General features: G+C 39.6%; 1 protein-coding gene across 3 annotated transcripts in view; it reads right to left on the bottom strand.

The window, feature by feature from the left end:
• Positions 1 to 26,925, bottom strand: part of Pi3K92E (phosphatidylinositol 3-kinase 92E) — a 101,487-nt gene that overhangs the window by 24,669 nt on the left and 49,893 nt on the right. The window contains exons 1-6 of one of the 3 annotated variants that reach the window (XM_089245710.1): positions 13,987 to 14,297; positions 6,386 to 6,590; positions 6,037 to 6,271; positions 5,527 to 5,786; positions 2,171 to 2,347; positions 2,000 to 2,069 (exon numbers count right to left, since the gene is read on the bottom strand). In XM_089245710.1, coding sequence (XP_089101836.1) covers positions 2,000 to 2,069; positions 2,171 to 2,347; positions 5,527 to 5,786; positions 6,037 to 6,271; positions 6,386 to 6,535 — 892 coding nt within the window. In that variant the 5' untranslated portion in view covers positions 6,536 to 6,590; positions 13,987 to 14,297. Of the gene's footprint in view, positions 1 to 1,999; positions 2,070 to 2,170; positions 2,348 to 5,526; positions 5,787 to 6,036; positions 6,272 to 6,385; positions 6,591 to 13,986; positions 14,298 to 26,925 lie in introns of those variants that run through there. The other 2 variants (XM_089245708.1, XM_089245709.1) reach the window with 2 other exon arrangements.

The following is a 26,925-nucleotide window of genomic DNA, read 5'->3' as shown; positions in this document are numbered from 1 at the left end:
TGTACGGTTTAGTAGTAATAGAGTGATTGGGCTTGAACCTCTCTCTGCAGTATATTCTGTGTTCGAAACGCTCATAAAAGCGTCAACTGTCAATTTGTGGCTGAGGCAAAACAACTTCACCAATTGCGCTTTATCCACCAATTTCAACTTCACATCCTTATGGAAGCGCCATAAGGTTTTCATTTTGAAAGGAAAATTCAGAAATGAGGTGTTAATCGTACATCCTGTAATTTATGACTCTGGTTTGCATATTTGCAGTGATTAGCTTGCGTGCAGTGCCCGCTATCGACAAAAAATTTGAACTACTTCTTTTTCTGCACCGAAATAAAATTAAAAAAAAAACCCTGCGTAAAAGGATAACTTTCTCACACCACATTCAAATATACGAATTCCTTCAATTTTTATGAATTTTTAAACTACGTATTTATTAATTTATGGGACACTCTGTACATGTTGCTCATGAGCCCAAAGATCTTTTACCATCTTAAGAGCAGTTTATTGGTAAATATGTGAATTGCAGTAAAACATGCCTATCTGGCGCTAATATTTCTTCGCTAAAATAATTGGCATTTGCTGCTACGAGCTGGAAACATCAAGTTGGCGGAAGAAAATCTTGCCAGACTCAACCTTAGCCGAATTGCAATGTGTGATTATGAATATAGTCCAAACGTATTTATGATGTCAGAGTAGAGTTATGAGTGTTTCATGCCCGAGAAATTCTACCTTTATTGACTGGCTGACTTTACTTACCACACCCAGCTTGGTCCTATCTCCAGAGAGGCAATTTACCACAATTTACCTCCCAAAACGTGGCATTGTTGGAATCAATCGTTGTATTTATGTAAGTTTTGTGCATATACTGTGAGTCTTTGTCCTCTTTTTTTCAAAAAGGTCTCTTCGCGTTCTCCTAAAGTCATTCTTCCGCTTTTCCGAGGCTCAGTTCGTCCTGGACTGGAATATGCTGTAAGGTTTTGGAGACCATACCTGCAGAGGGACGTAGACTTGGTTGAAGGGGTGCAGAGAAGAGCTACACGTGTCCTTATTGGAACACGGGGCTTGAGTTATGAAGAGAGACTTCATTTTTTGAATATGTTTACATTGGATGAACGCAGGTGTCGAGGAGATATGATCGAAGTGTTCAAAATTTTCAATGGGATGGATAGGATGGACCATGAACTTTTAGTACACCACCAATCGACTGCTTTTACAAGGGGACACCAGTATCGATTGGTGAGGGACAATGCGAGGTTATGGTGTCGCAGGGAATTTTTCTCTTATAGGGTTGTTAATAAATAGAATAGCTTACCCCCGGAGGTAGTAAATTGTAATACAATTGACACGTTCATAAAGAAATACGATAAACATGTTGGGGTAAATCGAGAAGCTCTATCCATACTTAGAATAAGACAACCATAAGTATTCTTTATGGGCATTGTATAATATTTTATCACGTGTATATATTGTTTATAATTTTTATTAATTGCATTTTTAATTGGGTTGCTGTATTTTTGAAATATATGACATTCATATTTTTATGGGCATCTTTTTCTCAGCCACCTCGTTGGGCATTTTGCCTGTTGTGGTGTTGTATTTGTATCTTTCAAAGACGGAACAACCAATGAATGAGTATTCTTATGATTGCAATTTGTAATGCTTTAAAGTTCGTTTGAACGGAGTGCAGAGATGCTTTTTTCAAAAGAGAAAATCAATTCACATAGTCAACCACGAAGTTGAAAAACAGCAGAAAACTGAATTCAGCCGACCACCACTGTGCTACCCTGCAGGATCAAAACTGGGATCTCGCAATGCGAGTCCATGCCCATGTCCACACGACCGCATAGTAGCTGACTTATTGACCGGCTGGACATACTTAATCGACAGTAGAAGCAGCGAATGGTCAGGGGCACCCACATAAAAAGGTTTAAAAAAAAAAGCCATTACGACGATCAAGTAGCGACGTGTAAGTGATATGCAAAGTTGTTTTAAAGAAATTACTCACCGTCAATCGAGCTGATGGGAACCAGTAGAAGCTCTGGTGTTTTCTCGATGGATATCATCTCTCTGATGAACTGCCGAAAGAGAAGAGATGAAACGAAGGAAAATAAAAGAGGGAATCAGTTGGAAACATTCATGCACAATAGTCATAAAACTCATAAGGCCTGACACTAACTGTGTGCCGAGACAGCAGGTGAGGTCCAGCCAAGTATTCCTCCATTCCACAGACTTTAAGACAGAAAAGGCTCGGGTCTTGCTCCTCGATGCCACCACTGCTGGCTTTCTTCTGGAGGATGGTCTGGAGCAACTCTGACGCCGTCACGTCCGGCGACACCGATAATTTAAAAGTCGACTGAAAACATGGTTAAAAACAAATTATTATTTTTTTTTATCCATAATTTTATTTGCATATTCATGGGAGGAGAAAAAAAAAACGCTTCATGGTATCTGTCATTGAAGATTATATTTTAGCCTTCATAGAATATATGATTAAAATTTTTTTCCTCAGATATTAATCAAACAACTGAAAGTTCTTCAACTGACGCGTGGCCTGTCAGATAGTAATTAATTGTATTTCAGGTGTATTTAACGTCAATATAGAAACATAATCCTATTTTCGTTTTCCTCCTCTTCTTTTAAGAAGAAACAAAACCATAACCGAGTCCATCGATCTTCGGAGTAGAAGAAGATTTAGTTAATTCCCGAGGATTTCGGTGATCGATGCTGTGGTGGTTTGCTCCCCACAAGCAAAAGAAAAATGCACACAGACCCGAAAGTTTCAAGGTACCACAAGTTTATCCCACGCATTATCTTAGAAAAAAAACCCATCGATCAAAGGTAATTCAATGGAGAATCAATTCATTCCATTTTGAAATTTTTGAATAGAATTTTAATCCGAAGAGACAAGGCATTTATTTTTCTGCTCGAATCTTAATTGATGTGACGTTCTATAGCTATAACTTTATTTCAGCGGTTCTTAACTTTTTTTTAAGGCCACACCCGTGTGGGATTCACATTACATTCTAGTACCCCTTTGAACAATAACTGTACGTTGATTGATAACTTATATCATAGAAAATATTCTACAGTGAAACCTGTCTGAATACGGACGAGGAACATGTGTGGTTTAGTAGTAGTACTGAAACCTGCCTAAGACAGACACTGTATGGCATGGAAACCTGTTATTCCAGTGGATAATGAATGTTTTTTTCCATTATGTGAAACCTCTTTAAGACGGAAACTGCCTAACGCGGAAACGGAAGGCATATATAGTCTATTTTCGGATAGAAAACCTGCTCAAACGGAAAGAATTTTTGGCCAAGTGCAAGTTTTTTTCCTTTCAATGGGAAAAAATTTAAGTCGTATTGATTTTCCTTTTTTGTTAGGGGACTCTTTTACTTCTCGGAAAAACGATGAACGTTTACTATATTTTCTGAAGCAGATATATTGAAAGCCCGTTTAGAGCATTTTGTTTATGATGAAAATGACTTTTGTTGGAAGGTATTCCTGTTTCCTGGGAAAAAATTGATAATTTCCATTTTAAACTAGTTTGGGTATGGAATAAGGGGACAGAGAGGAGAGAGACTGAATTATTATTGACAATTTTAGAGATATCTTGTTGTTTTAGCGATTCATTCAGGGTAGAGATGGCCGCCAGCCGCACAAGCAACACGTCTTGGATTTGAACACAAACCAGCAGGTGATAAGAGACTAAAGTAAAATTTAAGTGTTACAGAGATGTAGATCTTAATTTCACAAACGATATTGTTGAACTTAACATTGTGACGATTAAAAAGGTATGCGATTTCGTAATTTTTTATTTCAAATGTTAAAAATGTTTCACTTTTGACAAAAGTTCATTCTATTGCTATTCAGGAGGACATTTTATATTGAATTTTAACAATTAAGCGAATTAAATATGCAATTTCAAATGCATATTAATTTGAAACAACAAACATAAAAAAATTCAAAATAATATGCCTGTCTATGTTTAATACTCTTTGGTTTATAGTAGTTAGGCCAGGTTACCCTATAAAAGTTTGACAGTAGATATTTTACAAAACTTGAAAAGAAAACACCCAATGAGCCTGTTGATTCCATCACTCGGATGTAACCGATACGCTTATTGGTTGCATTTTTCAAGTTTTGAAAAATATATTTTATCAAATATTTATAGTGTAATAACGACTTTAGGGTGATATCAAAATTTATGTTCCGCGAAGTGACAGAAATAAATCACTGCATACAGGTGGATTCAGAAAAGATGGGAAAAACTTCAAGAGGTGAAAGTACACACCAATACAAAAAATTGTCATCAAAGAATGCACTGTCTAACACGAAACGCAAACGCAATAGCGCGTTTCGAAACGGCCGCTTCGCAAACGTGAAAATGACATTCCTGCTGAAATTTATCGGGAGAAAATGCAGAAACCGTATCTGCGTCACAGTGAATAAAAGGCACTTTAAAAAATATAATACTGAAAAAGCAGATATTTACTGTGACGCAGATTTGCATACGGTTTCTGCTTCTTCCCCAGGTTACATTTGCATGCACGGTGTGTTCTTTTTCTCCCGATAAAATTAAACAGGAATCCCGTTTTAACGTTTGCGGAGCGGCCGTTCCGAAACGCGCTAGCGCGTTTGCGTTTTATGGTAGACCATGCATTCTTTGATGACAATTGTTTGTATGTACTCTCACCTCTTAAAGTTTTACCCACCTTTTCTGAATCACCCTGTATACTTATTTTTAGCTGCACTTTTATATAACGGAAACCTGTCTGAAACGGAAAATAATTTCAGTCCCTTGAATTTCCGTCTTATACAGGTTTCACTGTATTTCACACCCTTTAATACCTGCCTTCTCGCAACTCCAGGGGTTGCACACACTGTTGGTTTGGAACTACTGCGATATCTATAATACTAGGCCTACCTCACACCCAAATTGATCTCGAGTAGCGCGGGACAAAGGGACTGGTCCACTGAACGACTCAAATTGCCCGTTTTTTCTAAGGCGCTACTGAAAACTTTTGAAAACCCCAAGAGACTGCGGAAAAATGACATAGTTTTCAATTGCTTTCCTTCATGCGATCACAAGAATATTGTGAATACCACGTAGTGAAAAGATAGATGGGGAATTTATTAAAGTTTATCATTAATTAGTGCATATAAAAAGGCACGAGACACGAGAGGACATCCTGACACAAGAACGGTGTGGTAACTGAAAACAAACAGAGAACAATAGAGGGGGTGGGGTGCACCACCTATGTGTGGAAAAGCATAGTACAAATAAGAAGAAATATTTTTCGGAATCGTGATATTGTAATAGCGAGAAGACTAGCATGCGAAGTCACCAGTCGACTGGTCGCCCCAATGCTTCGCCAGGAAATCGAGTCGTCCGGTATCTAAGCAACATAACTATCCACGTGTGAGGAGGGAGAAAAGTTGTTCTTTTTTAGCCCAGTGGCGTAACCGATCTCAGCTGGTTGAAATTTCGATTGATCAAATAAAGAGTAAAAGAAACACGTGACGAACCTCTGCCCCGGAGTACGCCATACGGATTGTAACTACGAGTTTGTTGTCGTTGGGTAGCTTCGAAGTCAGATACGAAGGCAGCCCAGGTTGGTCGTTGGCGTCCAAACTCGCGGGCCATTCGGTCATCAATCTCTCTTCTCTGGAGCTACACGATTCGATCCTCTCTCGTCTGATTTCGATGATCCTTTCGCCGAAGGCCCTCATGTTCCTGCGGAACTCGTTGACTTCGGGATTGTTCTGAGCTGTAAAGTCGTGCAGGCCTGCAAAACGGATCGCATCACACAATATTGTGGAAATTGACGATAACAAAACTAATAATGCATTGGAAACTCCCACAACGGACACTTTTGAAGTCCATGGAGCAGGGCTTCAACGTATTTCGCTATATATTAACGGACACTCCCCATTTGCGAACAAAAGTTTCGGTCAAGTGGGTGTCGGTTATCGAGAAGTTCCACTGCACGTAATAAAGATTTAGAATGTAGGTAAAATATATAACTATGTACTTACTTTTGCCAATGAGTGATCTGATCTGAGAGTTGAGTTTCTTTTCGTGTTCGTTGCCTTTCCTTTCGACGAGCCTGAGTACAGCCTGAAAAGGTCTGATGTCGCAAAGCCGCTTCTCTTCGTCGATCTGTTCTTCCTGCTCTGCCGTGGAAGGATTGACGCACACGAACAGGTACGAGTCGATGTCGTGGTGCAGTAGTCCGTATAAGGGACATTGCTGGGCCGCTTCCCACGCGTCCTGGCGAAGATGGGGATGGGGCAGAATGTATTAGTAAAATTCAAGTCGGTCCTTCTATTCCTTACAATAAATATTGTAAATATATATTTACTTGAAGATAAAAAATGCTCTCACAATTTTGACTTCGAGTAAAGTGGCATCCTTTTGAGTCTCTAAGTTCAAAAAATATCCATTCGGCAGAAGGATGTCCATCGTTATAACGTCTTCCGAGCTTTCGTCGGACCAAAGGTCCCAACTTAGGTAAGTCGGTGCCATGTCTCTCATCCGATTCTTGTTGTAGCGATGATACTAAAGGTCGCTTCACACCATCTGAAAATCACTAAATATATTAAGGCGTAAGAAATGGCACTCAACACGTGTGACATTAACGACAGGATGTACAGGATGTACTGCAATAAAAAATAGCGCAAACTTATTAAGATTGAAATCTGGTAGGATCTCCGGCTAGCAGCAAGAATAATATTTGAAAAAGCGAAAACAAAATTCCAAAAGCTGATGCTCGAATCTTATTTCACAAGCAGATGGAAAGAGCTCGCGGATAAAAATTTTGATTCAGTAATCGTTGTGATCGATAACAAATGGGTTGGCCGGCACAGGATTTACGAAACGAAGATGCCAGTAAACTATTTTACAAGTCGAGCTGTGAACGTTCTTGATCATTTACCATAAATATAGCTCCAGAAATCCCGTTTCCTATTAACCTGGAATATTTTCGGCCCAAACTAAATGACATCGAGAGGAAAAGCACACGCCATAATGGAGTCGCACTGCCCGATCGATTCTTGCTTCTGGTGGCGGTTTCGGTTCCGCAAATGAAAATGCTACTACTATACATACTCGTGATGGCTGTAATGGTCTGAAAACTTCACCTACAAGTATTTCTTTCTACTTTTACATTGCAATATTGATTGATGTTCTGTATGCCGAAGGTAAAACCGACGAGAATCGGTGGCGTCACGACGGCCGCAACACGAATATCATCATTATTCATCGATTTAATAATTATTTATATACGTTAACAACCTCAAACAGTCTCGCATTCGTGTTACCACATAAAATTGTAAGTATTCTGGCAGCAAAAAATAATTTAAATATCTACCTCTAATGCTACTGAATAAATCAAATATGTATGAATCATTTTTCTCCACCACTTTCATTTTCGACACAATAAGTCTAATTAGACACGTTACTTATACAGTTCACAACCGATTCCGAACGGGCTTTTTTATGTTTCTCAAGGAGCGGTTCGTACTACAAACGTTTGGTGTGCACACTTTCCTCAATAGCAATCTGCTGTATGATCATCATGGCGCTATTTTTGTAATAGTTCTCGAAGCAGAAAAGACACTGGCAACGACAAAGGAGGGTTTCGAGGGCTTAGGAAAGTTATACAAATACAAATGCAACGCCACAACAGGCAGATTGCCCAACGAGGTGGCTGACTTAAGAACATCATGGATCCCCGAGCCCCTACCTACTACTGCTACACCACACATGCACCCCCCCCCGCTGAACCCCCCCAACGAATCGGTACATGAGGGAATGTGCGTGTACGTGTAGTGCAACCTGACGTAAAGTTTGTTCCTGTGTAATGCTTGTTATGTGTAGTGCTGTCATCTGCCCCCAGTTTTACTAACTATGAGTGAAGTGTTATGGTTGAATGATTTACCGTTGTAGGACTGTTGCTCTCTGCGGCGAGACTTTTTAACGGGGAGATCGGCTCGCATTTGCGCCTTGAAGTTGGGAACCACAGAAAACCAACTTCAGCCGACCACCACTGTGGGGTTCGAACCCGGATCCTCGCATCACGAGTCCGGCACTATAACCACTCGACCACCACAGCGGTAGACAGTGAAGCTTTTGTTTTTCTCTGTCTTACGATTGCTATTACGATTTACTATTCAGAAAAGCGATAAGAATACGACATCATGAAGAATTGGCGATCACAAGGAAGAGAGACCGGGGGGGGGGGGGCACAGAATGCAAAGAAACAATTTAAAAGTTTCGCATCTTTGGAGGAAGATCCTGATAAAATCCGCATGTAGGGGTCTCGAGTTTCGGGAATACCAATTCCCAGGAAGTCTTCTTATAAAAAATTGCTTCGGGTGAAACAGTAACAAGAAAAAATTCAGAAAAAATCAGGGTTCCGGGATTTTTGGGGTTCCTTCACTTTTGATTCCGTGGAACCCCGAAAAAGCTATCATGGATCCTTACGGTTTCGCGGAACACCAGTTGGAAAACCTTAATCTAAGCTATAGTGACAGATAGAATATTTAATCAATGGAAAACATATATACGCTGAATGGTACCGTTTATGGGCGGTGACAGACATTGAACATTGAAGGACCGGACACAACCCGCTTCCCATCTCAAGGAGATATCGAAGCGTTCCCGAAAGATGGGTGCATCCGGAATTTTATTAAATATGTATATGTATATATATCTATATAAATTTGTATAACAGAATAGCAAGTCCAATTACAGGAGTATAAATCAACGGAATAATTATGATAAATCATGATCTAAGAATCAAAATCTAAATTGATATTATTGCGTCCTTGGCACGTCCGGACTCGACAATCGAATTGCGTTGGTGGCGGTCCGTCTGCGTTCGGCGGTGACAGACAGCAATCAGCTATGGCTCGTAAATGGCATCAGGCCACCAGATGGCGACATATATTTAGAGACAGATGTACTCTCTACTGTTAATACAAGATATACAAAAAACTCGGTATTCGAGGGACCTGGGTTCGAGTCCCGGTAGGGGCAGAGATGAAAATTTTCCAAAAATAAGTATCTCTACAAAATTAGCCAGTTTTTCTATATATCTTGTTTTCCTCTTTTGTTCTTGCCAGTGTCTTTTCTGTTTCGAGAACTATTACAAAAATAGCGCCATGATGATCATACAGCACACTACTATTGAGGAAAGTGTGCACACCAAACGTTTGTAGTACGGACACAGGGTAGCTCGTGTCCCCCCCCCCACGATCAAAAATTTATTTCTTTTAATGTAAAAAAAAATTTTTTAATTGAAATTTCGGAGGAAAATACTTGATTATAATAACTATATGTTATTATAATCAATTTCTGTTAATTTCAATGCTATTTGAAGGCTATGAACTCAAAATTTATCTTTAATAAATTTATTGCGACCCACTCTCTATGCCATATAATGATAAATCGCATAAAAGCCCTTGGGTTATCTGATGCGGCCTGCCCTCCTCCTCAAACCTGATTTTGTAAAAATGAACTAAGCGGCATATTTACAAATTGCTTAAGTGTCCCGTGGTACAATTCCACAGCATTTAAGTGGCCCGTGGCACATTTTCAAATCACTTAAATGACCAGGGACACAGTTCCAGAACACTTAAGCAATCCGTGACACATTTAGAGATCCCTTGAGTGACATGTGACGTAGTTTTAGAGCACTTAAAAGGCCCCCAGTGCGGTTCTACATCACTCAAGTTATCCGTGGCACATTCTAAGATTATTTAAGTGATCCGCGGCATATAATTACGGATCACTTGAGTGATGCGTGGCACAGTTCCAGAGTACTTAAGCGGCCCGGACACATTTCCGGATCACTTTGACCCGCGAAACATTTAGAGATCATTCAAGTGGCTCTGTAGGGCATTTATCAATAGGGGGAATGTTACTTCAAGTGCTCACAAACTATCGAGAGGTTGTTCTCGTTTTTAGCGCACAGAGTAAGATGCCAGTAAAAAAATTTCATATTTTCATAAAGGGTGGTTGATGACGTAAGCATTATCCAAACCCTGGTTAGCATCTGTTTGTTTCTTATCGCACTAAGAGCCTCTTCAAGTGTTTCACTTGAGTAATTGCGGTAGGGTCGACTACCCAGCTTCCAACTATTGCTGGGACAATAACAAACTAATGAAAAGGACAAAAACTCTGGAAAAACAGGTGGCATCAAGTCACCACCCGAATCCCCATTTTTTTGTTTATGCGTCATATTTCTGCCAAAAATGCAGTACTTTTACAATTCAAATAGGTATTACTTATCGTAAGTAACTTCTACATAGAAATATTAAATTACCTAGTGTCCACGAAACACACACTGTCTGCACCAGGAAAGATTTGCACGAACTTGAAAGATTTCTCGTGTAAATCACAATATATAACCTAATCAGCTGAGAGCAGATTTGGGAAAAAAATCATTTTAGTGAGAAACAATTGCCTGCCAGCAATTTATATCAAAATATTTTAAGAATATTTTTAGTACAGGTTGAACCTTCCTTTTGTCCGTACTTCACAATTTTATTCTTAAATAATAATACAGGACGTATGTTTACCCCATGTGCAGAACAATTTATAAAATCACCCCTCCCAACAGCGAGCTCTAGATCAGCCTCTGGTGTTACCACAATTACTGTCAGTGTTATTACAAGCTTACGAACGATAGGGTTAGGAACGACGACTCCAAACATTCCATACGTGGAAATTAATTTCTGAAATTGCTAATTTCTGAATGAACTACATGCTTCAGTTCATTCATGAATGAAAATGAGATATTTCCTGCGTTTTCCATTGCTAATGGTGGCAAAATGGCGGTGAAAAAGCTTCTGATCGAATTAAAACTGTCCAACGCAGAGGTACGCAGAGGACCAAACATATTTGAGCATGAGTATTCCCTTAAATGTGAGTTTGGCCATCCCAACATATTACTTTTTTTATACACTAGAAATTTACTGAAGAGAGAGAGAGAGAGGCTAAACACTCGGGATATGATTTTTGATGATATGAATACTGCCCTATAGAGATTAAGTGGTTTTTGTCTCTTCCAACATATGGCGGACCGATTTTTGTTATCTTTCGAACACACCGTGGATTTCGCAAAAGAAGCTTTTTTACGGTTTCCAGATCTAGGAGCGTTTTCACAGAATTTTCTCCTACGAAGGTCGCTGCTTCCGGTGTTGACGAGGCTTTCGAATTTCCGGATCTGATCTTATTGAATGCAAATAACTTCAACGGCGTGATTTTTTTTTTCTGGACAGAAATTCGTCTTATCCCGATGAAGAGAATTCGTATACTCTAATTAATTAATACATATCTTTGCATTATTATATCATCCACATCCCTCCCCGCCCCGGAAATATAGTATAAAACAAATTTGCTAATACGAGTACTGTACGAATTTAAGGAACACTGAGGTAAGAGTAGAACCCAATGTGTGTGTTTTGTACAATTCAGTTAGCTTCTGTGAATGGTTTCTGGTGGAATAATTTTTTCCTTTATGCTTACTCTATTTTTCAGTAAAAAACAAGGACACTTCATATGGAGAAGTTAGATTTGTGATCACGTAGCTACTCCCCCCCCCCTCCCATTGTTGTGTTCTTGTTCTTTCCGTTTGACCGTTTCGGAATTTACCCAATATCGATATTTCGGTTGCTAGTTCTTCCTTTATAATTGTTTATTGTAATTTTCTTTAGGGAGAATTTCAATTGAGAGGGTTACTTCCCCTCCCCCGTTTTTCCTGTGTTGGAGCAAGTGAATGTACGCTAACCTCGTACCTTCTTGCATTGGCTTTATCAACTGTAGTATGAAACTGAAGAAAGGGAATAAAGATCGCGAGTCAGCACTAGCTGCTTCTATAAACCTAAAAGATGAATGTTGAGAAGTAGAGAAACATCGAGACTTTGCATAGATGGTGTTAAAAACCATAGGTTGGTGACTGGGGTGTTGTCAACCTCATACATAATAAATCATTAAAGATGTATTTTGGGCAACTGACCGAAGTTGAGCCTCGTTGGGAAACAAAATTTGGAAGAAGAATCGGACTACATCTACATACTAAGGTTATTAATTAGCTTTGCATAGAAAAACAATAAAATGTTTGGGCTTTTTACGGTTCAAATGAGATTTTTCCCCCTTTGTTTACACTTCTTTCATTTATGATGATTTTGTAAATGATTTTAAAGCCCAACCAGCCATATCAGGTCCCAATATAGATGACAGCACTAAAAATTCACACACCATATACGCACACAGATAGTTATGTACACACACTGACACTTCCGGCACAACTCAATCGGTAATAAATTGCTCGTGGCGCTAGACCGGAGGTGTGCTCGGTTTGAAAGAAAGAAAGTCATAGGTCTTACTTGGTCCACTTATCGAGGCCAGTTGAAACATTTGCTAACTAAAAAAAAAAAAAATCTTGAAAAGATAACACTGCAGAAAACAAGTTTAAAACATTAGCCCTAAAAAACGCATGGTTTAACAAATCTGCTGCCATATCTTCTAGTTTGTTTCACTGACTTCTGCAACGTAGCTTCTAGGTTGAATTTGTACTAATGAAAAAAATAACGTTTCCACTTACCTCATTGCATCTTATTTCATTGAATTCAGGGTGTCGCGCAGTTCTTGTTTGAACTTCCTTGAAGCACCCAAGAATGCTCGATGTTTTACCCGATTTTAAATTTCCGGGATAGGCTATCGATTGACTTACCGAATAAGCAACCTAGTCAAGTACTAGTATTATGCTGATTTGAGTCTTAGAGTGTGTAAGTTACCCTGTATGCTCGTCTGAGCACAGGACTGGTGCCTGTGACTCGAAAAAGTTTGAAGACCTTTCTCTCAATACAAACACCATACCAATGCTTTGTTTTTTATTAAAAATAGCCCTTGAAAAAGGACTTTTAACGAGTAGTTTTGAGAAATCCGAAAGTTTTATATGAAACTTTGACGACTTCAACTTTTGAATTCACCCAGAAAGGTCCACCATAAATTTTGGCATCCCAATCTTCATTCGCAAAGGTGAAGGGTAGGGTTTATCTTAAGCCGAGATTGTAGTGTTATTTCGCGGGAAAAAACATACCCCCCCCCACCCTCTTCAGAAGAAAAAAATGCGAAACCTCCTCACCTCTTGAGAAAATCCTGCGTACGCCTATTCCAACATTTTCATCCTTCAAGTACCTCTAAAGAAGGTAAACCACCAATTCGGTACTCTTCCGTTATAACCATATACATACGCATTTTCGACACCAAATTGGGGCATTTTGGCTTGTTTCTTTACGCATGCCTTGTTTAAAAAAAAGAACAAATTTATGGAAATCACACATATACACACAGCGCGCGCGCGAAAAAAATATTTAACACTTAAAAGGAGGCAAGTCGAAGAAAATTCAGCAACTCAAAAAAGGCGCCAAGTAGTGTGGATATAACGGAAGAGTACCGCTAAAACGGTGATATTCATATAATTCAAGTACCCCGGTCACCCGGAAATGTATAGGAGGCTTACGTACGTATAAAAATCCGTTTGGGGTGGGGGTGGCATGCACCCAGAAATGTTCAGGACACATGCGTAGAGGGCTTGCGTACGTCCACTCTTAGAAAAGTGAAGGAAACTTGTGTGGTAATTGTGCCGTAGCAAATGTTTTGACATTGCTGACCATTTTTTGCTCACCCGAATAGCCCATTTCGTAGCGCCCCGGATATGCTTACCACAGATTGGGAGCCCGGTAACAAACAGACAAAGGTAGATTTTTGTATCCAATCACTTTATCATTCTAAGGTTCGGGACGTTTCGGCGATGTTCGTTACTAACAAGTCGCGGCATAATTTTGGTAACATACGAGAAGGAATGAAAGCGAGAATCCGGACAATTTCGTATAATTTTTTTTTTCCGAAGTCGGAAGAGAACTCACCTAGACTCATCCGACTCAGCAAAATTAATCTAAAAAAGAAGCACTTACCTTCTATTACATTCCATGAGTGAATCCGAGAATGGAAATGAGAGACCACAAAAAGAGAAACTTTAATGTTCAAGGCTGGTCAACGTATAGAATGTACTATGAATGAAAAAAGAAAGGTCACGTCTCTTCAGAACTTGATTCGGTTTGGAAACAGTACTAGCTTTTGACTGAGGAAATGCTTTGGCCGTTAATCAGGAAAAGCAACGCCGCGCATAAACTCACACATAAGACCGGAATCTCTCCGCCCCCGTCACACATACAACACACATGATGTCAGCATGTGTCTGTCTGTGTGTCAGTCAATATTTTCTTTTCTTATTTTGTTTCCTGTGTCGTCGATAAAGCGAACGACATCGGAGAAAAGAAAGAAAAAAGTCGAAAAGCGACGATGATCGTCCACAAGAGATTCCTCTCCATGATAAAGTGTTGATAAGTTTGTTTTTGTGGTTATCTTATCGACCAGCTGAAGGGAATCGAAAACAATGATGTTGACGGACATTCCTCTTTAGTTTGTTTAATGATATTATGTATAATTTATTTTCTCGTTTCAGTTGGAACTGATATCAATTCCGAGTAAGTATGTCGTCAACAATGGGTTTCGCATTTAACTTGGTGAGAGAAAGTGGTTGTGGGTCTGGACTTGATGATAACCAATAAAAGTATCCGATTTTATGTCACGTGATAACTTCGAATGCACGCCATCTCCTTCAGAGAAGCAAATATCCATTGTTGGATACGAACATAGTTCATGCTGGTTTCCGATTCTGCAAATCCGTCCCGTTACGGATTGGATAAAAACTTGAAATTTCAGGTGTTTTTGCCAATCCATAACGGCGAGGACTCGTAAAATCGGAAACTAGCGTACACTATGTTCGCACCCATAGATATTAAATATGCCGAAGTTAGATACAGTAAAACCTCTTTTTTTGCGGACACCAGTGGGACAAAAAACATTCGTCCGTAAAACAGGAGTGATCGTTAATCAGCGGTTTGAAATGCAACGTTTATTATACAGATGGGAAATTATAATTTGGCCGCAAAACAGGGGTGACCGCATCTAAGGGGTGTCATCCCTAAGAGGGGTTTTACTGTATTAAATATCGTTGGTCATAAAAACGCTGAAATATTTAGCTGCCGTGATTTGTTGCTGTACAGTATTGCTCACTCTAGAACATAGTTTCCCAACCCTTTTTGCCCTACCGCCCCCTTTTTCAGAAATTTTTTTCTCCCATCGCTCCCAACGGAATCTAGCCCATAGGATCCTATGTTATACCCGTAACTTCTACTGCCCCCCTGGAACATGCCAACGCTCTTCAAGGGACATTGACGCCCACGTTGGGAATCACTGCTCTAGAACATACTAACAGAAATAATGTCGGGTAATAACACTCCCTTCAGAGACTTGCATAGCTTGCAAAGTATATACAATAAAATACAGTGGTTTTCAACAGTTGTTCCAGATGAGAACCTGGGATATTCTAACGGATGTTAACACGAGTAACCGTGGCGGATGTGCAGGGGCGTCGAAAGTTTTCAGTAGGAAGTTCCGATTTCCAAATTGATTGTGGAGGATACTAGAGCCCCATGTCACAAAATAGTTCGAGTGCTCAACACCGACAGCACTCCCGGTTCCAATGCCTCTGCACAAATCCCACCATGTTTAAACGAAACGTGGCGGAAGGAAGCATGAACACTTCTAGAATTCAAGGAGGCTGATGGGTATCTAGCTCATGGAGCCGAGGGCTCCAGAGATAAACTCAGAAAACCAACTTAATAAATGGGTTTCGCCGATGAATGTTAGGAGTTAAAGAGAATACCAAAAGAAAAAAAAAACACGTAGAGGGTGCAAAATTAAGAAACATTGTTTACATACTGAGACTTTTTTGGTCATGTTGTGCATTTGCATTATGTGGAAAGTACAGGGCCGCAACTTGGGGAAGCAGGCAGGTCTGGTGCTCCGGGGGGTGGACTAGAGGTGCGGCGAATTTACTCTTTCACTGCTCCTTCTACGTTACTCAAGGGCGCCAAAATGCGTTCTTGCACCAGCTGATAAAGTACATTATATAGTTGCTGTCTTGGTAAAGTATAAACAAGTTGTTCTCTCTCTTTTTCTATACTTTTTCTACAAGTTCTGGCACTGGCCAGAAAGAACCAACTGGACAAAAAGCAGTAGCTAATGAGTTATATTTCAAAAAAAGTTTAATGAAGGAATCCATGCGATAGTGAAGTTACTTAAAAAAAAAAAATAAAACTTATGGCACTGTGTCACACACACATTTGTTGGATAAGCCCCCAAACAAACATTAAGACTGGCAATGAAAACGAGAAAAAAGTTTTTTTTCCTCATAAAAAATGTGAAAGAAAATGCGTAACCATTTTTACAACGCTTTCCTCCTACATCTTTCTGACGCATCAAACTAAATTGCCAAAAAATTGAAATTGTTATGCAAATAGATATAATCGAGTTTATCAAGTACCAAAACCAAATAAAACATTATATAAAAAGAGCTTTTCCTTCATTGCCCCTAAGATATTAAACATTTTTCACACTGAAAATCAATTTAATAATAATGAAAACATAAATCATGAGGATTTGTGACTTCGTCAGACGCATAGATTACGAAACCATTTAGATGAAAGTATTGAAAGAGCAAAAGATTATAATAAAATAAATAAGAGAAGTGGTGTACGATGGTTGTATTATATTGGGCTTCCCGAAAAACAACTTAATTGTGAACATTTTTAATAACATTTGCCGCTGTGGTGGTCGAGTGGTTATAGTGACGGACTCGCGATGCGAGGATCCGGGTTCGAACCCCACAGTGGTGGTCGGCTGAAGTTGGTTTTCTGTGGTTCCCAACTTCAAGGCGCAAATGCGAGCCGATCTCCCCGTTAAAAAGTCTCGCCACAGAGAGCAACAGTCCTACAACGATAAATCATTCAACCATAACACTTCACTCATAGTTAGAAAAACTGGTGGCAGATGGCAGCACTACACATAACAAGCATTACTGAGAAACAAAGAACTTCACATCAGGTTTCACTACACGTACACGCACATTCCCGCATGTACCGATTCGTTGGGGATTGTGTGGTGTAGCAGTAGTAGGTAGGGCCTCCAAAAAATGGCTCGGGGAACCATGATGTTCTTAAGTCAGCCACCTCGTTGGGCAATTTGCCTATTGTGGCGTGGTATTTGTATTTGTATTATTCAGATATATATAGATAAGCGAAAATACATTTGTGAACACATATCTAATAGATATAATAATGCTGTTGCAAGAGAAAGAAAAAGTATTCTGTAGCTTATTCCTTTAGGCCTGCTGGAAGGACTTTTCAGTCCCTTGAGGCTACAAAGTGTTTGTTTGTAATATGTGTGCATTCATTTTTTGTTTTTTTTGTGTATTATATATTTGTATTTGTGTAACACATACTTGTATTCATGTAACACATACTTTTATTCGTGTAACACATGTTTGTATTCGTGTAACACATGTCTGAATTTGTGTATTACATGTTTGTATTTGTGAAATTTAAAAAAAAAATCTAGCAAGAATCATAAACTTCAAAACAATCCATAACGAATTGCGCAATTTATAATTCGAGAGTGTTGGTGCTGAAAATGTGAAGAGAGGTTTTTCTTATGAATAATGGATAATATTACACGTTTTTTTCTTGTGGAAATGCTGTTAAGTTAATGAAGTAATGCTCAGCCACCTCGTTGGGCATTTTGCCTGTTGTGGCGTTGTATCTATATTTGTATAAAGTTAATGAATGAATAAATGCTATAAAATTAATGAAATGTTAAGTCCTGAACTTGAATAAGTTAAACCACTGTACTACTACATAACTGTACATGTAGTACCTCTACTAGTCGTACATATTCTCTGAGGAATTTCTAACGAATTGGTACGTGCCAGAATGTGTGCCCTGAGTGTACGTGTGGTCCCTAACGTATTTATGTTGTCAGAGTTGTGGTTGTTTCGTATTCTAAATAATTTAAAAAAATTAAAACGTTTTCTTATAAGTAGGATTGTTGGATTCACTCGTGTAGCGGAAAATTACAAATTTGCATCGCTTATAGTTTTTGACATTACTGAGCCTTAAAACGAACAAGGGGTCACGTGAAGAGGAAGAAATGAAAGTTTTGAATAAGATTCTAAGGGTTCGTAAGGTTTAAAATACAATGGCTTACAAAGATGACCCAATTTTGTTCCAAATGGTGTCTCGATAATTCATGCACAGGATTGAAAGTAGAAAACGTACAAACAAAATTAATGTGACACATCGTTGAAAAGAGGGAAGTTCGTGTTCATGTACGTGCGTGTGTTGATTTGATATATTGTAAGAGATTCCACCATTTAGCAAATCGAATGCGTGTACACACTATCAGAAGCCAAACCATTTGCCACCGTTGAATCATAGGGGGGCATTCAAATATTTTGTAAGCACTCATGGAGCGGGGGGGGGGGATTTGTTTCGCAATTTTTGATTTCTGCTGATGACAAGACGGGGGCAAGTTCTCGAATGATAATTGTGTAAGCAATAGGGTATGAAAATATTAAATTGGGAAATGATCTATATGATTTCCGAAATAATGTATGTAAATTGGTCTTTTCCTTCTGGTACTTGCAATCAGGTACAGGGCCCTCCCCCCCATCCTGAACATCACTTGGCCTGAGGGCTCCATGATACTGTTAAGTTTCACAGACATGGGCTATAGCATGATTGAGGATAGACGGGAGCAATGAAGATTATATTTTTAGGGGAAAGGGGGTTGTTTTCAAGTTCCTTTAAGGGGGGGGGCACACTAATAAATCGAAGGTTTGAGGGAGCAGGGTAAATCTCCCAGAGACGTTTTGAGTTACTAGCTTTCAAAATTAACAGATATCTGTTAAAAAACACATATAAAGTTATTTTCTTATCAATATTTAAGAAAAAAAATTCAAATTTTTATATTTAGGGAGGTTGGCTTTCGATGCCCTTCCGTTCTTCCCTGGATTCTAGATAGGAGCCAGTATCACTCTAGGAGGCTTTGGTTTCCAACTCAATTTTGCTGGCGGGGGGGGGGGGGGAGTCGATCCTTTGCATACATTTGCTAACAGAAGGAATTTCATCATTTCATCAGCATGGTGTATGATTAGTTGCTTTTCCGTTTTCTTTTCCTAGATAAAAGTAAAGAACATGACATTGGTGGGGGAATTTTATTTTATCGAACGAATTCTTAGATATCAGAATTTCCAAAATATTCCTGGAAAATTTTGAAATCGGATGGCCGAAGAGGATAAACAGGAACGACTATAGCTGTAAGGTGGGGCTTGACGGGAGCTGAGGATGAGAGTGTGTATCTATCTCGTATGTCTGGACTCGGGTGGACTGATGATCTCGCGGTTGGACAGACTGAATGACTGAATGTCAAAGAGACCCATCTTTCTTTCTTTCTCTCTGCACAACTCCAGTTTATCGCCACGAGAAATTTACTACTAAATAAGTTTTGCCGGAAGTGTTCATGTCCACTCAACTGCCTGAATGGGTGTTTGGATTTCAGTACTGCCAACTATTTTTTTCCAACTATGAGTGAAGTGTGATTAGATATTCTGTACCGTTGTACGTCTGCTGCTGCTCCCTGTGGAGAGACTTTTTAACGGGAAGATCGGCTCTCATTCACGCCTCGAAGTTGGGAACACGGTAAACCAACTTCAGCCGACCACCACTGTGCAGTCGGTGAGGTCAAGAAACCCATCGATATTCGAGTCTCGTGTGTTACCGTTAATAGCAAGCACTTTCAAAATATGAAAGACACATGGCAGCATCAAGAGAACACGAAACACACAGAACTCTAACAACATAAATATATAAGGGCAGTGTTTCTCAAAGTGTATGTCGTGACCCCTAGTTGCGTCGTGGTGAACTGGAGATATTGATTTTTATGCCTATTTATACTTTGAAGTTGTTCTTTTATAAGTGAAAATATGTACTATATATATGTAAACTATTCTGAGGAGCCACAGACGAACCATGAATTTAGCAAGGCAGCCACGGTTAACAGAAGTTTGAGAACCACTGCATAAGGGCCACCCACGCACCGAGAACACGAGTTCTGCCATGCAATTCGTTACAAATTCAGCAGACGAATGTGTACAAGATTCGTATACGGTTAGTAGTAGTAGTAGTAACCAATAAGTTTTGTTCAAGATCAGCGGCGTCAGAGCCAGGGGTGCTCAGGGTGCTCGAGCACTCACAGTATATTTATCAAGGATCTGAACAACCTCCACCCCTTTTCCCACGTCATTCAGCAATCAAAACCTCCTTTTTGTGTAATGTACACTTAGCATACAGTCGCTTTCGTGGCCCGGAGGTTTTGGGGGACACACAAGTCCCCCAAAAGTAAATTGCCTATGGCGATAGACCGGCATTGTGCTCGGTTTGAATGAATGAATCAAAATCTTCTACATAACGCTCAAGCACAGGACCCACAGGTCTATAATATTTCCGACGCCCTGTTTACGATGTGGATGTGTACCCTCCTCTCATTGCTAGATCAGCCAATACACACTTTTTGTTTCATAGGTTAAAGGGGGTTCCAATTGAGAATGTTTTTTTTCCAATTTTCCCGAAAGTTTCAAGAAAAAAAAGGCACTGAAACAATCCAGTGGCGTCTCTCTTCAAATTCCATAATGTACAGCACTTCATTGGATCGCTGTTTGTGGGGTCTCTTTATGACACAAGTAAGTATCGAACCTTTTCGATGTATCAAAACTGGATTACATGTACACAGGGTGGATACTATCTACCGCCTAATAATTACACACGTGATTCCATGAGAAAAATATTTTCCGTTTTAGGATCGGACGAATATTAAAGGGGTTATAACTTTTTGAAATTTAGTGACGCGTCAGTTTTTTAACGGTCAGTTACGCATTAAACACTCAACGGAAAAAAAAAATTGGTTTCCACTTAACCCTTTACGGCGCACTTTTCTTTAAAGTTAGGATTTCACCCAAAAAAAAAAAAGTTATAGGCTGTCTACTTAGGCCTAAAGGAGTATGCAGGTACAATTTTGTAATCACAAAAAAATATGCAAAGTTTCTTGTAAATACGAGGATTTTAAATAACGCGACACAGCTGAAGATCATGGATTGCTTTGTTTGGTGGTGTCTTCTATGATTGAAAAGGAAAGTTCAAAGTAAATGGTAAACCTCTTTTTATCCATTTATAATTGAATTTAAGGGGTTGAGAAGCTAGTCAAGTTGGGTGTTCCATGCAGTGGAACACTGAACAACAAAGGGTTACTTGAAAATTAACTGAAATATTCAATCCCGTTAAAAGCCAAGTTCAGTTATTTTCTTCCACAACTGGCACTTTTCCTCTTCGTGTAGAGTGATGCTAACCTTGTCATTACGTGTTACCTTCGCCCCACTATATTGACAAATTTATCACCAGACTAGCAAGGTGTTAGCCAAACGAGATCTATTCCAAAAAAAATTGCTTTCTCAAAATAATACGTTTTTGCCAAAACGTGGTAATTTTTTGTTCCTTCACTGTTAAGTCAAATTTTTTGAGGGAAAGGGCAAGGGAAAAAAAACTTTGTTTGCACAGCTTTAGCTTTCTTGATTACTCTCAGGGTTATAGCATTGCTATCACCTTAAAAACGCCAATATACGTTTGGTGTACCTTCGGTGAATTTGGCAGGATTCGAAAGTGGCGTCATCAGTTTTTAATGCAATATAACTCCATAATTATTGGTCAAATCAGGAAACTGAAAACACTTTCCCCATATTAGTTTTCCACAAGAAATCACGTGTGTAATTATAGGGTGCTTGATGGTATCCACCCTGTATAATATTCAGCGGGGATCGTCGACATGGTATATCTGCTTATAACGAACGCTTACACTCGCCGCAGATGGGATAAATACGGATGCCCCTTTGGGAAAGTCATGCAGAAAGCTTTTCCAGATTTTCCACAAAGCATACGTGCAGATCCCTTGTTTAAACAATAAATGGATTTACCCCTTGAGTTGGATCTCAAATGGCATACTGGAAAAAATTGTATCCCGGACTCGATATGGGTAAATGAAATAGAATCCTTAAACCATTCCAGATCGTTTGGTCAGTGTACATCAGGCTCGTAATCGATCTTCCTATAAATCGCAGAAAATCTCCCCCCCCCCCGTACCGATTCCTCTTATTAGATCCATGGATAGATCGATCCATATTGTTATTGCAGCGCTTTTTTTGCCTCGAGAGAGACTACTATATGTGATATGATATCATGTGTGCGAACGACGATTCCGTTATTGATTCTCTGTTTTTTTTCTATGCGATGAATATGAGAAGAGAAATAGAATAAACAGTTTTTTTCCTCTTTTTTTTGCCGATACGCAACTGCTCGGCATCCAACGAAGACAATGTAATTGAAGTGTTTCGGTGCTTGAGATTTTTTAGGAAGCGTGGTTCTCACAAACAATTGAAAAATAATTCCAGTCGTTTCCGAAATAACGTCGACAAAAATCGTAGTTAAGCTGAATGGACACAAACTGACTCTAACTAAGGAACATAAAAAGGAGGACGGACTCTTCTCCATCTTTGAATGAAAAACTTCTTTTGCCGCTTCAAGAGACGTCTAATCCTTAAAAAAAAACAGGATATGGAACAGAGATTGGCTACAGCGGTAATACTGACGTCCCACTTGCGCTCAAAAATAGCGGATGAGTCTACCTAGGGTTTCAATGAGCCGTAGCTCTAACGAATAACAATGATTCTGTCAAGGGACCGTAAAGAATCACCGGCATTTAATAGCTCGTAATTTCGCAATTTATAGATTTTTCTGGCAAAAAGTTACGTTTTATTTTTTTCTGTTTCATATGCATCGTTTCGTATGCATCCACATACTTTTTTTTTGGCACGTCAATATCGCGTATATAACAGCGTTTCTCGATCTTTCTGAAGTTATTCCGAACTGTATTTATAAAATTACTTTCGTTCAATAATATATTTACTCGATTTGCCAGTTTCTCATTTCCTTTTTGGGAGGCAGATGACGGAACAGAACGATCCGGACATGACCAGGCTCTGTCACCAACAGCGATATGAGCTCATCACCCCGCTATCAACCGGTGATCCCGTCGGGTAAGAAGTCCAAATGACTACTACGAAATCTCACACGCACCTTGTAAATATTCCACTGAGGAACTAACTGCTAATGAATTGGCGCATGTCGGAATGTGCCGTGTATGTATTCTGTACCTAACATGAACTTCGAAATGAGCTTAGGAATAATATACGACTATATAATGACTAATATATGAATATATATTCTATGGGAATCTTTTTCTTAACCACCTCGTTGATTATTTTGCTTGTGGCCTTGTATTTGTATTTGATTTTGAGGAATGCCTGTATGTGTTGTGTGTGTGCGCGCCATGGGCGGAGATACGGGGAGGGGGGGACGTGGGGGCATTGTCCCCCTAGCGTCAAAGGTGGAGTCTACTGATCTAATGCATATATGTATAGATGAATTGACGTCATCATCATCGTGCCCCTCCCAGCAATAATGACCGTACCCCCCCCCCCAGACTTCCAAGTCTATCTCCGCCTTTGGTGTGTGCGCTGCCATCTGTGTACCAAATTCGGAAACTAACAACCCGGCAGGTTATTTTGCTTGTTTTGGTATACGTGAATTTTTTTAATTTTGTAGTTGCATGATTGAGACCCAATGACTGGAATATAAACGGAACGATCAAAGCCAAGGTATGATAGATTGCAGCACTTCCTTAACATACTTATATAGTTACCTTAAATATATATATATATATATACACACACACACAAACACACATATATATGTTGCTGTCAAAGCTCGAAATTTCCAGCTCACGAAGTGGCCAATTTTGTTGTAAATTGACCCGGCCAATGCTTCCGAATTTCGGGTTGGGACCGCCAGTTCGCTAAGTGGCTGGAGAACCCTGGCCGAAGTCCGATAACAAAAGACCTGATTAAGGGTCATCGCCAAGTTGGCGTACTTTTTCGTGATAATTATGTCCACGTTCTATTCAATCCATCAAATCACAGTCACAATACTGTAATCAATTTTTTTTCAAAATTTTACAGAAAAAAGAAACTGTCTATAATGTTACGAAGTATAGACATATGAAAAGGCTTGGTGAATGGGTGCGAGGTTCGTGAGGCATGCGATTGTTAGAATGGAAGAACGAGATTCTAGGATTCGGGCAGTGGAATTCGAGGTGGAAAAATGTACCATTTGAAGGCTGCTGTAGTTTTAGCAGTACTTCAAGTTTATGTAAATAAAGGCGTTCATTTGTTCCCAAATCCTCGTTCGTGTGAGTTTTTGCCCATCTTCAAGTCCTCGGCGAAGAACCCGGAAGAGATCCGCGCGACGGGACGAATCTGGTGACAGAGGTTTGACGAGACCCGGCGGCGACGCGACAATAATTATTAAAAAATAGTTTTTTCTCTAATTTCTCTTTTTCAAGACTCGTCACATGGAGCTAATTCAATACAGCTACTATACAAAGTGCATAGGGCGTATGTAATTTTACTGGCGAACCATTGAACCTAGAGGCATACTTCCAATTAGAAAAGTATCCAAATACCGTGTGGTATTCAGCTATGTCATTCATGTTTCAAGGTTATTAAAATATGGGAAAGCCGTTTTATACCAGCATTTGAAGCTGTATGACGTACCTGTACGTCATACAGCTTCAAACTCGGCCAATTGCGAATTTGCCGTACTTCAGGCTTTGACAGTAACATATATAATGTATATCGAGAAGGACCGTACACAACCCTCTTTTCATCTCAGGGAGACATTGAAATGAAAAACATACATCCAAGTAAGCCCAAGACAATTATGCTATTGCCAATGAATTTCGCCTTTTGCAGTTGTTCTCAACTGTACCCGAGGCTTTCTTACTCGGCGACATAGGCGGAGATTTACTTGGAAGTCTGGGGGGGGGGGGGCAAAGTCATTATTGCTGGGGGTGGGGGCACGATGATGATGATGATGTCAATTCATCTATACATATATACATTAGATCAGTCGACCCCCCGTATCTCCGCCCATGCTCGGCGATCGTACCTTTTGCAACCAAATGGAAATAATAATTACATAAATCGGATAAATCCACCCAACTACAGTAACAGCGTACATAGCTGAACAAAACTGCACGGCTGGATGACGACAACCCTACGAGCTGCGACAACCATTCGGAGAGAAAGGCTTAGCCGTTTTGTTCTTGTCTCCAAAAAGAGGCTCTCCTTCCATAAATAACCATTGTCCCAAAGAAGTCGGAGGTGTGAAGACGTCTCTCTTCAACAACACGAGAAAATAGTGTGCTAGTCGTATAATTGATCCCAGGTGTTGGTATAATCAGGGCGCGACTGTTTCGCGATAATCCGGTTGAGGGCATCTCTTCGTTCTAATTGATTCCTTCTTTTTCTATCTTTGTTTTAACGAATGGACAAGTGACGCGTATCTAGTACTTTCGGAGCAGGAAACAAGGGATTAGTTATGGGTAACGGAGAATCTGTGAAAATTTCTTGGAGAACATTTTTCGTCACACGTGTCTTGTCGTTGCTATTGTGACGACAGATTTCTAAAGCTCCAAATATTCGAGGGAAATCGCTATCCCTTGAACCAGCGTTTCTCAACCTTTTTTCGCCATGGCCTCTCCGACCAGGTTTTCTTCTCGTGGCCCTTGTCTTATCCAGGAGGAGGACACTTTCTATTTATTGAATTGATATTTTTGTGCAGTGAATTTACAGTGAACAAAAATTTTATGAATAAGGTCGATCTTCGAACCTCTGAGCTAGAGTTGAATACTTCCATGTTGTCCTGGTTCAATGCAGGGCCGTTTCAACATAACTGCCCCCCTCCCCCCGGCTTAAAGCTGGGACAGTGTTTCTCAACCTTTCTGAACCCAAGTACCAGTGAAATGTCTGAAACGATTCGACGGACGACTTACGTCCCGTATTATGGGACATTTCTGTATTTTTAGTGGTTCTGAATTTCTTTTTATCCATTTGTCCCGTTTTTTCAGCGATGTTTATTTAAATTTATAATGCTCACTAAAATCGTTAATAAACAGTGCATTTATACGTTATGATAATTTTGGGTACAAATAATCATCTCCCATTGTCAAGTTAAACAGTTTTTCCTCAATTTCTCAGTAATTTTAACTACAATTGGGGATTATGCTGACTTATGGCAACGTTTTTAGACAGTTGGTGAAGTCCCATATTTTACAGTAATTGGGTCATTTGAATGTTTTGTTCGTCAAATTTTTGCTTACTGTGAGTTGTAGCAATCTTTTATTTCTCCACCCTTTACAACTTTTCGCAATAATTAGCAAATTTATCAGATGATGATGTCACTCTCCGCTATCCATACGAAGATTTTAACAACTGGCTGTTGCGAGGATGAAATGAACACCCCACGTCCCTTAATCACATGCCATGGATTCCCTGTTATCTTGATTTCCACCCGAGTCCTCATTACAATGTCTCATGGCTGGCCCGGTAGAGAAACACTGCCTTAGATCGATGATTCTCAACACGGGGTGATATGGTCTCCTAGAGCCGTTGGGATATTCAAAGGAAACTACGGAAGGAAAATCAAATAAGAAAAATCGATCTATGAGACAAATGGTTTATGAAACAAGGGGGAAGTGGGGTCTACACAAAGCTGAGGGAAAAAAATGCATATAAACAAAAAAAAAAAAGAAGCAGAATAGAAGGAAAATATGGGAAAACTGGGGGGGGGGGGGGTATATAAATACGACTAGAAAATTCAAGTAGAACTTCTCGTGAGCCAATCTCCCACTTCAAGTCTCGTCACATAGAGAATAGGCCTACAACGGTACGAATACTCAATCATTACCCTTTCCTCACAATTCGACGTATTATATGACAGAACTAA

Source organism: Pholcus phalangioides, unplaced genomic scaffold (genome assembly GCF_987345545.1).
Source record: "Pholcus phalangioides strain wild (caught in Gottingen) unplaced genomic scaffold, Ppha-v1.0 ptg000016l_1, whole genome shotgun sequence".
In the NCBI taxonomy this organism is placed as follows: domain Eukaryota; kingdom Metazoa; phylum Arthropoda; class Arachnida; order Araneae; family Pholcidae; genus Pholcus; species Pholcus phalangioides.
Note: the sequence above shows the minus strand (reverse complement) of the source record. Positions and strands in the feature narration are given on the sequence as shown.